We start from the raw sequence: 14,881 nt of genomic DNA on the forward strand, positions 1-14,881 counted from the left end.
CGCGGGCCGCACATGTGCATAACACAAAGTGATTTTGCTTTGTTTCTTACCAAATATACTTAACTACAAGGATAATTCGTATTTGATTCTAACCACATTTTGCCAGATCGCAGAAAACTAGCATCAGGCGCATTAATCAGCTAAAAAATATGTAATAATTGGACCCGTTTGCCAGTGTACTTAAAATCCAAGCGTCTCTGCGGGCCGCTCAACCTTTATTAAAGGGCCGCATGCGGCCCGCGGGCCGCAGGTTGCCCACCCCTGGGCTAGACTATTTTCTATGGGGCGCCGTTGTCGAATAAATTAAGTTGCAGCAACATTGTGCGGTGCATTGTGGGAAATCTCCATACATTTAGATGTGAATTTCCCACCGGGTAACTTGCGACGCAAGATAGCGACGCTAAGTTGCGGCAAGTTAGCTAAGTTGCCGCAAGATAACTTAACTTGCGGTAAGTTAGCTACCGTATATAGGCCTACTCGCGTATAGGTCGCAACTTTTTTCCTTATATTTAAAAAAAAATATAGGTGCTACCTATCCGCTCGACATAAGTGCAAATCGCCGCCAAGTCCGAACAAAATTAAAAGTTTTCGGCTATTGCTAGTACCGTGTTTTCCGGTCGGCTTATTGGGCGGATATAACGTATTTATTCGAGTATAACGCGCAAAATTTCATACTAATTTTCAATAAAAAATTAAGGGTACGCGTTATAGACGCGAATTGTAGTGGAAATGTGCTGTCGAATACGGGTGCATGCGCTCGTGCACGCACATACCAATGCGAGACAGTTTTATGAGCGCACATGCGTCAGCTCAGCTTGCGTTGGATTTTCCCGCTTTGTCGAGAAAACATAGTTTTGCGGTTTCAATGCAATGCAGTTTAATGGTAAAAAAACAACCAATTGCACCAGTTATTTATGCAAAAAAGCTGGGCTAAGGGCCTTTTAAATCCCTAGATTTTCAGTGCGACTTATGTGCGAGTCAACTTTAAATTACACTTTTTTAACACAAAACTAATAGTGCGACCTATACGGTGGCGCGACCCGCAACTTAGGTATCTTTCAAATTTTGTTTTGTTTTCAAAACGGCCTTAAGGCGCCGTTGTCGAAAAATTTAAGTTGCGGCAACTTAATTTATTCGATAACGACGCCCCATAATTTTCACTATTGACGGCGCGGCGTCCGAAATATCTGTCTCCATGTTTTTGTATGTAAATACCACAAAAAACATAGGATTTAGTTCTAAACATTCCATATGCTCGTGTGCGAAAGTCCCGATCAGTTTGTAACTTACTCAATGAACTGAACGGTTCTAAAAGATTTTGCGATTATTGTGACTGTTTATGACGTCACCATTTGCATTGTTATGTAGGCCTTATATTTTGCATTGTTTCGACACAATTAGATTACGAAAAGTCTGATGATTGTATTTTAGTTTTTGCATCACTGGTGTTGGTGTACGGTTTTTCACTATTCTTATTCTGCGCTATATTCGTCACGAACCAACAAGTCTTGTTCTGCATGACCGATTTATTGAACAAAAATTAAAAACACAGGAGAGAGCAAGAGCGTCTTGTGCCCATGTGCAGCTGTGATATACAGTGATATTTTGCTCAACGAAAAACATTTTGTGAACAAAAGGGGATCGTACGTCGAATTTTCCTAATAAAACGTTAAAAAGTTCCTAATAAATTTTCCTAACAAAACGTTCTTTAAAAAGATCAAACAAACATCGACTTGATTGATCACAGACTCACAGTGATGAATTTTAGAAATCGTAAGAGGATTGTAGAAGATACCCAAACAGGGGTCAGACCTGTTCTTTTGCAGCAAGCAAGAAAATCAGGAGTCTTAAACCTCGCAAATAAAAGTTTAAAAGAAATTCCAGATTCTGTTTGGACCCTAAACATGGCACCAAAAGATTCTGATAGTGCATTCGATTCAACCGACAACTGGTGGGACCAAGTGCAACTTAGCAAGTTAATTCTTTCTTCAAATCAACTAAAAGAAGTTTCAGAAAGTATTGGAAACTTTAAAGCTCTAATAACTCTAGATGTACACGATAATGAATTGGCCCATTTACCACAAGCTCTGGCTGAGCTAACTTTGCTCGAAAAACTGGATGCCAGTCACAATCATCTACAGAATTTGCCAAGCCTGAGTGATTGCACAAACATTTTGGTACTTCTTTTGCAACACAACAACTTGTCTTCTCTGCCATCTTTTATAGCTAATTTGAAAAGATGTGAAAAATTGGATGCATCACACAACAACTTGAGTGAGGTGTCATTTGCGTGTGAAAGTAACCTAAAATATCTTAACTTGTCACATAACAGTTTAAAGGCACTCAACATAGGCTATTTCATATCTCTTAGATTTGTTGACCTCAGCAACAATCAACTTACCATTTTTCCCGAAGGGGTGAGCTCACTTTCAAAGGTTGAACAGCTATACTTAAGGAATAACAGCATCAGTTCATCTCCAAGTTTGGAAAACTGTGCGTCCCTAAAAGAGCTGTACATGGGAAATAATAAGCTTACAGTTTTTCCAGAAAACCTACCAAAATCGATTGCTATTTTAGAGCTACGGGACAATAAGATCACAACTCTTCCAGGCACAGTGATTAATTTGCAAAGCCTTGAGAGGCTGGATCTTGGCAACAATAATGTATCAGGTCTTCCACCAGAGATGGGCAACATGTCTTCTTTAAAAGTGGTAGTATTAGATGGCAACCCGCTTCGTAGCATAAGAAGAGATGTTATTAGTAGAGGGACACAAGCTGTCCTTGCATTCTTAAGATCCCGCATTGTACCTGATGAGAAAGAACAGTCAAGTGTTGGAATGCAGTCTCTGCCCCAATCACCTTTTCACAAGGACTTATCACGAAAGTCAGAGGTTAGCAATAGTGGAAAATTGCATGCAACAAAACAGGAAGCAATGGAGGCTGTCAAAACTTTGGATGATTTCTCATCAGTTGCTTTAAGTGACGTTAGTCTAACCCAAGGTGGGATTACAGATTTTCCCATAGGTTTACACCAGTTTAAAAACACTCTTTCTGTGTTAAACTTATCCGGCAACAAAATCAAGGAAGTGCCTGCTGAAATAGGTGGATACACTACCCTAACTCATCTCAACTTGGGCTCAAATAATCTTCAATCTTTGCCTCCTGAAATGGCTGCTTTACAATCCCTAATTGAAATAAATTTTGTGTGCAATAGAATAACAGAGCTACCATTATGCTTGTTTGAAATCAACAGCCTTGAAAACATTCTTGGTGATGACAATCAGATCACTCACATCCCAGCAAATGAGTTGCTTAAAATGGACAGATTATCAACCCTATCTCTCAAGAACAACTGCATTAAACAAGTGCCACCAGAGCTTGCACTGATCAAAAATCTTCGGACCCTTGTGCTTGAAGGAAACACATTTCGTATACCAAGGCAGAGCATACTTCAAAAAGGATCTGCTGCGGTCCTTGAGTATCTTCGCTCCAGGCTCCCAAACCAATAATGTGTTTATCCTCGTTGAGTATTTAGTTTTATTATGGATATGGCTCAAGTTAGTGTTGGTTTTTGTAAAAGTTTAAAACTTATGGACTGAAACTCACAAATTAGTGTGTATGAGAAAAACTGTTGATTAAAAATATTTTCTTGCAAGAGAACATTTGCGAAACCCACTGCATGTTGTACCAAGTTCTGTAAGTTTATAATTCCTTTGTGTAGCAAGTTCAATTACTGTGTTTAATTTGAAATCAGTGTTACCAGCGCTTCTGTATTCTGTCTGTATATTTAATAAATTAGCACCTTGTGATGTTATTATTCAGGGAGACCTACAGGTGATGCAAACTGATTAAAATTGTCCAAACGTGACTTTTAAGTTTAGGGTAAAAAATGTTAATGGATTACCAAGCAGAATCTGGTACCATGTTTGTTATACTATGGCATTTGTAGGCAGGGTTACACATTAATTTTGAGCAGCAAGTATTGTTGTTCTTCCATCCAAATGCATTAACAGATGAATGATCTTCAAAATTAAATTTTGTTAGAACTGCAAACAAAAGCATCACTCAGCTACAGCGTTAATGAAGCTGAACAGATAACTTGCTAATGAAACGTTTGTATTGATTTGATAATTTAGAACAGTTGCAAGCTTCCTTTAATTAATGATTTTAAAGCACTAACCCATTTCCTGTGGGCTGTGCATAACTTAATACATCAATCAATGGCCACACCCACTTTCTGCACAATGTTTATTTTTCATCACACAACCACATGAACAAGAAATGATAGCAGACAAATCAAAGGAGTTTATATAGGTCTTTGGAGTGGATTCGTAATTTACAAAAGTATGCATTTGTGAAAGCCTAAATAAGTTCCTGCCAGTATAGAGCAAACGCTATACTTTGTAGTTTGATGTACTATTTGTGACGATGCATGCACCTAAAACGCCTGCTAAATTATTGATCTTTAGGCTGCGCAACGATCATAAACAACATCATGAAATCATTTTTGTTGCGACATAGGGTTACGTGAACGGTACTTTCCCTGAAATGCTGCACCGCATTATGATTTTGACGTAAAAAGGCAGCTGTTGTCAACCAGATAGAAAGAAGAGTGGTCGTTCGAAAGGTCATTCGTGTATGTCTGTCTGATGGCTTGTTTACAGCAATATCTGACATTTTAAGTGATTAAGCATGTTGTAGTTAATTGTTAAATATTATTGCTTTATTATTTTATCTCAAGAAGCCACAGTAGACTGCGAACGAGAATATTCTATAGCAAAAGTAAAAGGAAGTCTGTATGCAAACCGTAAACAAAAACAAATTACTCATAAACTTAGCGTGTGAGGTATTGCTGTGCCTGGTGTCTGTTTTTTTTTTAATTATTGTGAGATATTTTTTTTAAATGTTCCAATGTTGCATAAAAATTGTGCTTTAAATATACAACATTCTAGATTTTACCTGTTATAAAATACATCAAGGTTTTGGTTAAAAAACAGTTTTTTATTAAATGCAAAGCGCTTGAGTAATGCATTTGTTTCCGAATTTTGGTTTTATAATAAGATAGTATATTTTGAATTATATATATATATGACTATTTTTGTTTCAGGGACAATCATAGCCGAGTGATCTATTAGGTTTGAATATCACTTTTCCCAATGCCCATGGCATCCATTTCTTCGACTCCAATCACCAAATTAACTCGGCAACGATCAATGTTTATTGACAGTGTGGCACAGCTGCTGCCCCCTGGTGATGAAAAACCAATAAAACATGCTCTCTATACAACAGCTTCCATCGCATTGTTTGGTGTAGTGTGTGGGGTGGCAGTCAGCACATATTTTGTTCTACAAGTCTTCGTGAAGCCATTGCTTTGGGCAGTATTATGTGGATCATTTCTGTTCCCATTTAAGTACACTTTACACAGAATTCTTCAGCGCTGGCTGGAGGAAACTTTAGACAATGGAAACTTAATGCTGTTTGACATCTTAGTCTTGCCATTTACACTTTTCTTCAACTTTTCAGATTGGATTGGGAATTTTCTTGTAACAAAATGGAAGATCCTCTTATCAGTTACCTTTGGGTTGTTACCAATATACAGCCTGTATCAGCTTCAGTTGATTAGTTTTTTTGGACATACTCTATCAGCAACAGTCTATTGGATTTGGTACAGCATTACCACCACAATGCAATTTGTTGAAAGTTACAACATAGCAATTGCCACATTGTTAATCATTGCATTTGTATCAGGACTTTTGATTCATTCAACATTGACCCCTTATATTTCCATAGCAATATGGACCTTTCTGGTACTTTTTGTTGTAAGCAGTAGTGGAACCTTCAAGGTGCCAATTATCTTTGCATTAATTGGGCTTACTGCTCTCGGTACACTTGCAAGAAAAAGCCCGGAAGAAAATAAAAACAAACCAAATGATGATGATGCAGCCAATGATGATTTTGACGAATCTGGTGTAGAAACTATCAATAATGCGAACTTATTGAAAAATCAAAACAGCAAAAGTTCATCAGATACTTACTTTAACATGCTTTTTGCCATGTTTTTCATTGTTCTGGTTTGGATGCACATATGGATCGTGCTCTTACTCATGATTCCTCTTACTTTCTGGATCTGCAAGAAGATTGTGCTGCATGCAAAATCAGCAGAATTGTTCAATAGCCTGTGTCAATCTATTTTTAACAAGTCAAGCAACGATATTATCTCTATGGGTAAAGTATACTTTCAGCAAAACAGTGAAATCATTTTCCCCAGTCCTGTTAGAAAGTTATTTAAAACATTACAAAATGGTGACCGGAAAATTCATGTCAGTGTTTTGACAAGTCTTCCAACTGTCACAAGCATATTAATCATTCTGTTCCTTTTTACCACTGGAATATTTTTCACAATGTTTATGGCTGTCAAGGTACAACAGGAAAGTGTGTTGGCTGTACAAATGGCATCAAATGTCCTCAACGAAACAGTATCTAACCACCCAGAGTACAAAGCTTGGTTGCCTGATAATGATACAATGCAGAATACTATGAATTCTTTAGTGGACAAGGTATATGTACAAGGTAGAGAATGGATATCACAAAAAATGCAAAAAGCTGCTTCTGATGGCTCTGACATGAAAAATGCCGAAAAGCAAGCCCTGCGAATGTGGGATCAAGTTTATCAAACATGGTTTCCGAAATCACGCAAGCCACTGCGGCGATTGACAAGGCAGAGCTCAATGAAAAATGTGACGGAAACTGGACTAATGTATGGTTTAGTTGACTTCTTTAGTGCAAGTGAGGTCATAGGGTGGTTGCAAGAAAATGTTTCATCTCTGGTATCCATAGGGGAATCTGTGTTAGTAATTGTACAGAGTAATGTAGGACTGATAATGTCTGTTTTTACATCTGTGTTTACAACGCTGCTCAGTGGAGGTACAATTGTCCTTAATTTTGTGGTCTCCTTTGTCATATTCTTCACCTCTCTATTTTACCTTCTATCTAGCAGTAAAGATCAGTACAAACCTCTGGAAATAGTTGGCTCAGCAGTCAAACCACTTACACTGGGCACTCCCTTTGAAACAGCAATGCAGGATGCAGTCAGTGGTGTATTTGGGGCATCCATCAAGATGTTTGGCTTTTATGGTCTCTATACTTGGGTAAACCACAGTATGTTTGGATCCAACCTGGTTTATATTCCTTCTATTCTTGCTGCGGTATTTGGAGTCATACCCCTACTTACCACATATTGGGTGTGTATACCATCAGCATTAGAAATATGGCTTCTACAAGGTTCCTTGGCTCGAGCAGTTGGTCTGTTCATTTTTCAGTTTGCTCCAACCTTGTTTGTTGATGCTGCAATTTACAGAGACATATCCAAAACCAATGGAGGAGGTCACCCATACATCACTGGTCTAGCAGTTGCTGGTGGCCTGTATACATATGGCTTGGAGGGGGCCATTTCAGGGCCACTTATTCTTTGCTTTTTGCTGGTTACTGTCAACTTATATACCAGTGCTACATCACCAGGACGGCATGCCTCACGGAGATTACTGACAGAAACCTGATGATATATTGGCATATATAAATGTGTATTATTGCTTCCGAAGCTGTGTGCTACGTACGGTTTTGTCAGGTTGAATGTGTTGTTTGTGTGCTATTAAAGGAAACACAATATGGTGGAAGTTCCTATTTTGTTAACCTTGCCTGCCTTTAACTATTACTCACTGTGCATGAAATACTTAACAGCTCCATAATGTGCAAATACTAATTTCCAGAAGCTTTACTGAAAGTAAAAATGGTTTGGTCGCTCATGTTTTTTTTGTGTACTGTAACTTTGCTTGGCAGGTGTTCTTTCTACATTTACTTTTATTCTTGTTAAACTTACACCCCCAACATATGTTTTTACATATAACAGCTTTTACAATTTGTTTCAATATTTTATTTCCGATTATATTGTCAGAAAAAAATAACACAAAAATATGTTACATTGCAAAAACATTATCTACAAGTATGTTGTATTGTCTAAAGTGCAGCCATGCACAATGCTGCAAATTATTTGTGTGTCCGTACACATAGGCAAGTGTTTTGACTAGCCAACAGACTTCCTCCTTCACACACAAAACACAGCAGTTCTATATGTATCCATTTGGCAGGAACTATGTACACAATGAGATATTTATGGATCTTTAAAAGGAAACATTCTGCTTTCTCCTCCCTCTACTTCAGTGCTTGTGTAATGCCATCTGTCAGTGCAAAAAAAAAAATTACAGATATTATAATACGCCAGGCTATTATAGATATTATAGTACGGTATTAAAGGCGTGATACTGAATCCAGCCGGTCTCCCAAGCATTCCCATATGGCAAGGCACAGACTAGACAAATCATGCTCTACCAACTGAGGTACACAGACTCAGTAGTGAAGCAGCCGAAAGTCAAATCACAAGCACCGTTGCCTGCCTTGTATGCTGCACATGTCAGCTTTGTGGTAGGGATGGTCAGTTCGACCATGAATACATTCATACTGTATGCCATGATCGCTGGTCTGTATTGATGCAGGTCTGAATGTATTCATTACAAATATTAGTCACTGATAATTTATTTGTTTTTTTTAAACACTTGTCCAGTCATTCTAAATTGATGACAATAAACTTTGGAACACTACATACCAGGGGTATGCATCCTGCGGGCCATTGATTAAAGGTTTTGCGGCCAACAGAGATGCTTGGATTTCAAATGTACTGGAAAACAAGCCTTCAATTAAGCAGATTGATGCGCCCAGTGCTTTTTTTCTACAAATTGACAATAATGAGCTAGAATCGAATGCGGATTTACTTGGAATTGATCACGCAATGTAGGCATATTTCTTATGTATTCAACAAACTAAAATAATAAAGATGCAGTCCGCGATTTAATCATGGTAAATCGTCAATTATATTTGGCCCCACAGTGGCAAAGATTGCATACACAGATCTGTTCATAAGTTTAACGGCCTAAATAGACTTAAAAAGCGACATCTCAGCTTTGTTGTGTGAACTTACTTTCTCAGGCAGCGACATTCTTTGCCACATTTTGTGCTTCTGCATTTTTCACAGGGGTAAAAGCACCCTGGGCATTTCTCCCTTAAACAGTCACAGATATCGCGACCATCCACACTTAGATGACCACCATCATCGTACAGGGTCTTTTTTGTCCTTAAAAATCAGCATGTATTTAGATTCACACAACAACAAAAACTTTATTTATTGTTTAGGCACAAGTTCAACATTTTTCAGTCGTGGAAGGCTTGGCTACAAAATTATTATTGAAACAACTTACGTTTTCATTTTTGTGGCTTGCTGGATCATTCTTCTCAGTTTGCGTTCTTGTCTCACGCTGTTTTCTGGATTAAACTGTTCCAATGCAGGACCAGGATTGACAAACTGCAAACTTTTTATGACTGGAGTCTGAAAAAAGGGTCTTTACACTGGTGTATATCATTTTGCACTTACGTTCAACAACATGCATTAAGATTTTTGGACAGAACTGTTTATAGGTATCGGATTTACACAACCTACATTGGTTTCATCAATATCTTGTTCTTGCTTGTCAGTTTTTGCCATACTTTTGCAGAGGAGCCCTAAATCTGAACAAAACATAATAATCATATTTCTGGTAGACATAGTGCTATGTTTTGCAAAAGCATTATTCACACTTCAAAAGCACCATAACAACCTAAGGCGGAGTTTTGTTTGAGGACAGAGTCTGTCTTTAAGTGCCCAGAGTTAATATTTTGCAGACTCATAACTTTTAGATGCACAATTTAGCAAAATGATAACCCAAATCAGGATTTGCTGGATATTTATGCGGCTATCTTGGAATGAAAATGTATTATATGTTTCTTAAATTTTTTGGCTGGCCATTTGCAACATACGGTATGAAAGAGAACCTTTGTGCCAGTAACTTCTCTGTGGCTAAGAGAGTTCCTTTACCAAACTTTGCAGATGTCAAACTTGACTACTGCTAAAAACATACCACATACACGACTTTTTTATGTGGCTGCATCCAAATTTATTCAAAATAGCATTGAAAGCCAAAATCATTTGATGTTAATGTGTATTTGTTGTGACATGACTCTGTCATAGATTCATAAACTGTATGACAACTTTAAACTTCTTGAAATTTAAGTTTTATTCAGAATGTGAAAATTGATTTCTTTGAGCCTGTAGTTTCATTAAATTCATCCCGCCCAGTTCTAAACATGTTCCCTCTAAGTGTAGATCCCTTATTAGTCTATCTAAAGCAGTGCAACAAGTGGCCCGCGGGCCACTATCCGGCCCGCCAAGCTATTTAGTGTGCCATGGCCCTTCCCTTACCAACACCGTGATTCAGAGAAAAAATGAAAATCTTCTGGGAATTCAGCAAAAATTTTACACTAGTTTTTGTTGAATGTCCTAAGTTGCTCTACTATACGTAACAAGTATAAGCTAAACCAGTCTAGTAAACAATTACTTTGTTGTGAAAGCAAGTGTTGCGGCGAAACTAAATGAAAACATAAGTTGGTGATGCATTGGAAGAATTTCAAATTTATGTACATAAAAAATATGTATGGCCCTTACTTTATGTCTAAAATTGGTTAAATGACCGATCAACAAAAACTGTTTAATTTAAGCTCTGATTCCTGTCAGGAATTTCTTCATACAGTACAGAGCACAACGCAGAACACACTTTCACAACATGTGCATCAGACTAGTGTATCAATGCATTTAACTCTTGTAATACAAAATACGTTGTATCTTCGTAGCACATTCAAATCTACAGCAACAAGGATTTTATATTGAACTGTGTGAGTTTACTTTAGTTGCGATTTGCCGAGCACATGTTTGTTTATCTTTTGATCACGTGGGTTCAACGAACCGTGACTTTTGGAGTTTGCGAAACTTCAAACCATGACAAGGCAAATAATATTTTCTCTCATGGTTGTTCTCATTAGTGAGTTTAGGTCTCTCTTTATGTTGTTCTACCAGTCAAAACGTCATTGTAAAAAATAAAACAAGGAATTTGTTATAATCGTCGCACATGCCTTTAATAGACTAAAAATGAAAAGGGTGACAATCCAATGCCGTATCGAGTGACAATGTACTTGGTAATCGTCTATTACTGTACAGATTTAACACTTTCGTTTTGTTTTGGAGCAGCTAATTTTTCTAAAATACGAATGTGATGGGTGGGTCAGTTTCTGACGAAGTAAAGCTGATGGTTAAAAATGAAATCGAATCGCATAAGGTCATGGTGTTTTCAAAAACTACATGCCCATATTGCATGATGGCCAAAAATGCCCTTAAAGGTAAGTCTTCAGGTTTTAAACTGGCATAGACTTGATAGAGTTTTTGGCCAGACTCCAGCCAGAATTGGTAAAGTTTTGGTAATGGAGATATTTGTAGACTTTCTAATTTTGGATTTTTAAATTTCATTTGCAGATGCTGGTGTACCATATGAGGTTATGGAATTGGACCAGAGAAGTGATGGTGGTCAAATTCAGCAAGTCCTTCAAGACATAACCGGTGCCAGCACTGTCCCAAGAGTTTTTATCAATGGAAAATGTATAGGTGGAGGAACTGAGACTAAGGCAATGCAAAAGAATGGACAGCTTTTAAAATTGTTTCAAGCCTAATTTTAAATTAGGACCAGTTTAATTTTTATTACTTCGCTAATATTGCTTTGTTATGATTTGCATGACTTCATGGTATTGTGTGATTGTAAGTAGATTTTACAAGTTTGTGCTCAAATAAAATGTTAAGATTTACTCATTTTACTTCTTCTTGCAGCCACCAATGTCATATGAAAGTTGAAACTTTTATGAATATAAGAATAAAACAGGGAGTTCTTAGTCATGTGTAGTCATGTAAACTTTGTATAAGAATTAATGTTTTCAAAAGTTGATTGCAAGTGTAGGCTACTTGGTCCCTCTGTTGCAAGTGCCTTGTAGGTTATTCGGACCTGTTTAAACAGAATAAAGTCATAAAAACTCAGCACATACAATATTTGGAAATTATGAACTTGAAACAAACAAGTTTATATAAAACAGTGTAGCTTTTTCAAAAAAAGTAGTAAAAGTCAGTTTAAATGCAATCAAAGAATGATTGTTATAGCACAAGAATTTCTTTAAAAAAAGTTGTGCTGCTATAAGTATGTGTACTAGAACGACCGTTCTCAGTGATGTTCTTATTGTATGAATATTTTATTTTCCGTCAGTAGACAGGCAAGAGAATAATGGATGATTGGTTTTAGTTCGCATTGGGGTCACCTCGGCGCAACGAACCATGGCTTCGACTCGGGGTCAAAGTTCAGATTCGAAACTATGACAATGCAAAAATATTACAAATCAGCTTTAAAATATTGTTCTGGAAAGTTTTCGGTGGGCTTAAATACAAAACGTCGGATGAAGGTTTGTGATAGTAAGTCAAATTGTTTTTAGTGGTCGGCAACCGCCGGTCCGCGGCCCGCGAGGAGTTCGTTACCGGGCCGTATAATTTTTCAGGTTAAATGCTATAATACATTTTTACCATGTATCCCGGGGATCATAGACTGATTAAAGCGTATTTATTGCTAAATATTTGTAGTTTTTTTAAGACCGGTCCGCGATACAATTTCACTGTCAAAAGCGGTCCGCAGTGCAAAAAAGGTTGCCGACCCCTGGGTTAGAGGACAAAAAACGTTACAGTTGCGGAATTTTGATATCATAGTTGCGATATTTTGCTTAAAATTTGTTGGTTTATTTTGCTCTGTATTTGCAGCTTAAAAGTTTGTTGCACTTAGTCTTTAACCAATTTTTCTAAACCAAAAACTGGTGTGATGGCTGGATCAGTTAAGGACCTGAAGCTGTTTATTGAAAATGAAATTAAATCCAACAAAGTCATGGTGTTTTCAAAAACCACATGTGGATACTGTGGAATGGCAAAGCGAGCTCTTCATGGTAAGAAGCTTTTGTGTCTTAATTGTGATCTAATCGACTGTATTTTCTTATAATCAAGTTTTGAATTAAGTCTTGTCGTATTGTAACCAGAAATCTCATTTTTATTAGCAACCTTTTAAAATGTGTTGTTCGGAGTTTATATTTTTGTAAATGTTGTGCGCAGAAACAGGTGTGAAATATGGACTTATGGAACTGAACCAGAGAAGTGATTGTGGCAAAATTCAACAGATACTTAAAGAAATTACTGGAGCCAGCACTGTCCCCAGAGTTTTTATTAATGGAAAATGTATAGGTGGAGGAACTGAGACTGTTGCACTGCAAAGAAATGGAAAACTTTTGGAGCTGGTCCAAGCTTAGTTTTTAAATGGAGATCATGTGTTTTCCTATTTATTACTAGAAAGCACTGACGTGCCCTTTTTCTTGTGTTTTTTACATCATTACAACCAGTTTTTACTTTTTGTTTGTTTGTTATGATTTGACAGTTTTATGTTTACCTAAATTGTTTTTTGTAGCTTATTGCCAAAACAAGAAAATATAAATTTACCATTTGATAATATTTTTTAAGTAGATAAGTAGAACAGTTTTGTACCACCATGCGAACTTTTTCAGCTGTTCTAACATTTTGCAAACCCTTTAATCACTGTATGAATCAGATTTTCACTTTTTTACATAGATTTTTGCACTAATATTTGATGGATAATGATGACAGGCCATAAAGTACATGAAGAGTTAAAAACATTAAAAATTGCACAATAAACTTCAAATTGAGTACAAATGATGTAACTCTTTGTTCCTTTTAGTTCAAACACAAAGTGTTTTTTTTTATTTGTTTAAACACATTATGTTTGCTGGTAGCAAAAATTCTCTTATCGCTTTATTTTATAATTGTGACAATAAACTTTAGGAGTGTTATTACCTCATAATAACAACCATGCATTTACTTTTCATTCAAGTTGCTGGTTCTGTTGGTCTTCAAATAGAAAAGCTGTTTTAAACCTTAATCCCATGACTTTATAAGTAATTCCAACTGCATCATAGTAGTATTGTACATTCACTTTAAATATGATGAAACCAAGGGCATGTAGCGAGGTTCTGTCCGGTTTGCTGTAGTATGAAAGCATACGATAACGGTAGTGAGAGAGGCCGCTACAGGCATTAGATTCAAAACAGTTTTTATGCCAAGTTTCCAGCATGACTGCACTGTACAATGGATAAATTATTTTAGTCACATTTGAGACAAAAATCAGGATTTGGTTATTCGAAGATGCAAGGTATGAGTCGACGGGCTTAATTGCTGACATCGTCATCTTAATGCAGGGGTGGGCAAACTACGGCCCGCGGGCCGCATGCGGCCCGGCAAAGGAGTTTGTGCGGCCCGCCAAACGTTCGCAAACTTTGAAGAGAAAGTTACCAAGCAACGCTGAATATAATTATAAGCACAGGCGTAGAGTTTTAAAAATACCGGGGATGCGACTTGCCTAAACGCAGATACTTTTTACGTGCTTTAGTCGGTTGTTTCTGTCACGTTATTATGCAAATCGTCACTTGACACAATTTCTTTGTTCGATAAAGTAAAAGCGGTTTACGTTTCAAATACAGCCCACTTTGCAATGTTGACGCCAAAACTTTGGTCACTTGGGATCAAGTTTAGGTCGTTGCAGTTCTTTGCAAACGAACATTAAACACGGCTATTAAAAGCGGCTCGCATTGTTTAATGTTAGCGCAAGGAATTTATTAACAAAAAAACGTGGTGTAGCCTATGTTGAAACAAATGCTTGTTTATTTTTTAAAACAATTACAATTGTAGCGTTTCAACCAATGTGTGTACAATCATTAAAGTGACAACAAACGTATGTGCACATAGCTGAAAATATACTATGTTAATATTTTGGGCTAAATCAGGGGTAGCCTACACAACGTGCGGCCGTAAGGCGAC

At 37.2% G+C, this 14,881-nt stretch overlaps 5 protein-coding genes across 6 annotated transcripts; 4 read left to right on the forward strand and 1 right to left on the reverse strand.

Moving 5' to 3' along the window:
- The first annotated feature begins 1,336 nt into the window (after positions 1-1,336).
- On the forward strand, positions 1,337-3,814 carry LOC145214973 (leucine-rich repeat-containing protein 40-like). Its single transcript, XM_080083623.1, has one exon. The coding sequence runs from the start codon at positions 1,758-1,760 to the stop codon at positions 3,507-3,509; it is 1,752 nt and encodes a 583-aa protein (XP_079939749.1). The 5' UTR covers positions 1,337-1,757; the 3' UTR covers positions 3,510-3,814.
- A 742-nt stretch (positions 3,815-4,556) lies between these two features.
- On the forward strand, positions 4,557-7,665 carry LOC145213836 (transmembrane protein 245-like). The gene is made up of 2 exons (XM_080082247.1): positions 4,557-4,636; positions 5,108-7,665. Exon 2 carries the CDS (start codon positions 5,157-5,159, stop codon positions 7,554-7,556), a length of 2,400 nt encoding a protein of 799 aa, XP_079938373.1. The 5' UTR covers positions 4,557-4,636; positions 5,108-5,156; the 3' UTR covers positions 7,557-7,665.
- Positions 7,666-7,907: 242 nt separating this feature from the next.
- LOC145213837 (ARL14 effector protein-like) lies at positions 7,908-10,810 on the reverse strand. Of its 2 annotated transcripts, XM_080082248.1 has the most exons (6): positions 10,589-10,810; positions 9,548-9,615; positions 9,309-9,436; positions 9,032-9,184; positions 8,660-8,782; positions 8,170-8,234 (listed from the first exon to the last, which is right to left on the reverse strand). In XM_080082248.1, coding segments are annotated over exons 2-6 (450 nt in total). In that variant the 5' UTR covers positions 9,593-9,615; positions 10,589-10,810; the 3' UTR covers positions 8,170-8,233. The 2 variants fall into 2 exon arrangements, with proteins under 2 accessions (XP_079938375.1, XP_079938374.1); XM_080082249.1 differs by lacking the exon at positions 8,660-8,782 and having other exon boundaries at positions 7,908-8,234; positions 10,589-10,795.
- Positions 10,811-11,121: 311 nt separating this feature from the next.
- LOC145213838 (glutaredoxin-like) lies at positions 11,122-11,775 on the forward strand. The gene is made up of 2 exons (XM_080082250.1): positions 11,122-11,316; positions 11,450-11,775. The coding sequence occupies exons 1-2, from the start codon at positions 11,193-11,195 to the stop codon at positions 11,641-11,643; spliced, it is 318 nt and encodes a 105-aa protein (XP_079938376.1). The 5' UTR covers positions 11,122-11,192; the 3' UTR covers positions 11,644-11,775.
- Positions 11,776-12,729: 954 nt separating this feature from the next.
- Positions 12,730-13,885, forward strand: LOC145213839 (glutaredoxin-2, mitochondrial-like). The gene is made up of 2 exons (XM_080082251.1): positions 12,730-12,945; positions 13,109-13,885. The coding sequence occupies exons 1-2, from the start codon at positions 12,825-12,827 to the stop codon at positions 13,300-13,302; spliced, it is 315 nt and encodes a 104-aa protein (XP_079938377.1). The 5' UTR covers positions 12,730-12,824; the 3' UTR covers positions 13,303-13,885.
- Positions 13,886-14,881: the final 996 nt, after the last annotated feature.

Source organism: Phallusia mammillata, chromosome 2 (assembly GCF_965637545.1).
Source record: "Phallusia mammillata chromosome 2, kaPhaMamm4.hap1.1, whole genome shotgun sequence".
In the NCBI taxonomy this organism is placed as follows: domain Eukaryota; kingdom Metazoa; phylum Chordata; class Ascidiacea; order Phlebobranchia; family Ascidiidae; genus Phallusia; species Phallusia mammillata.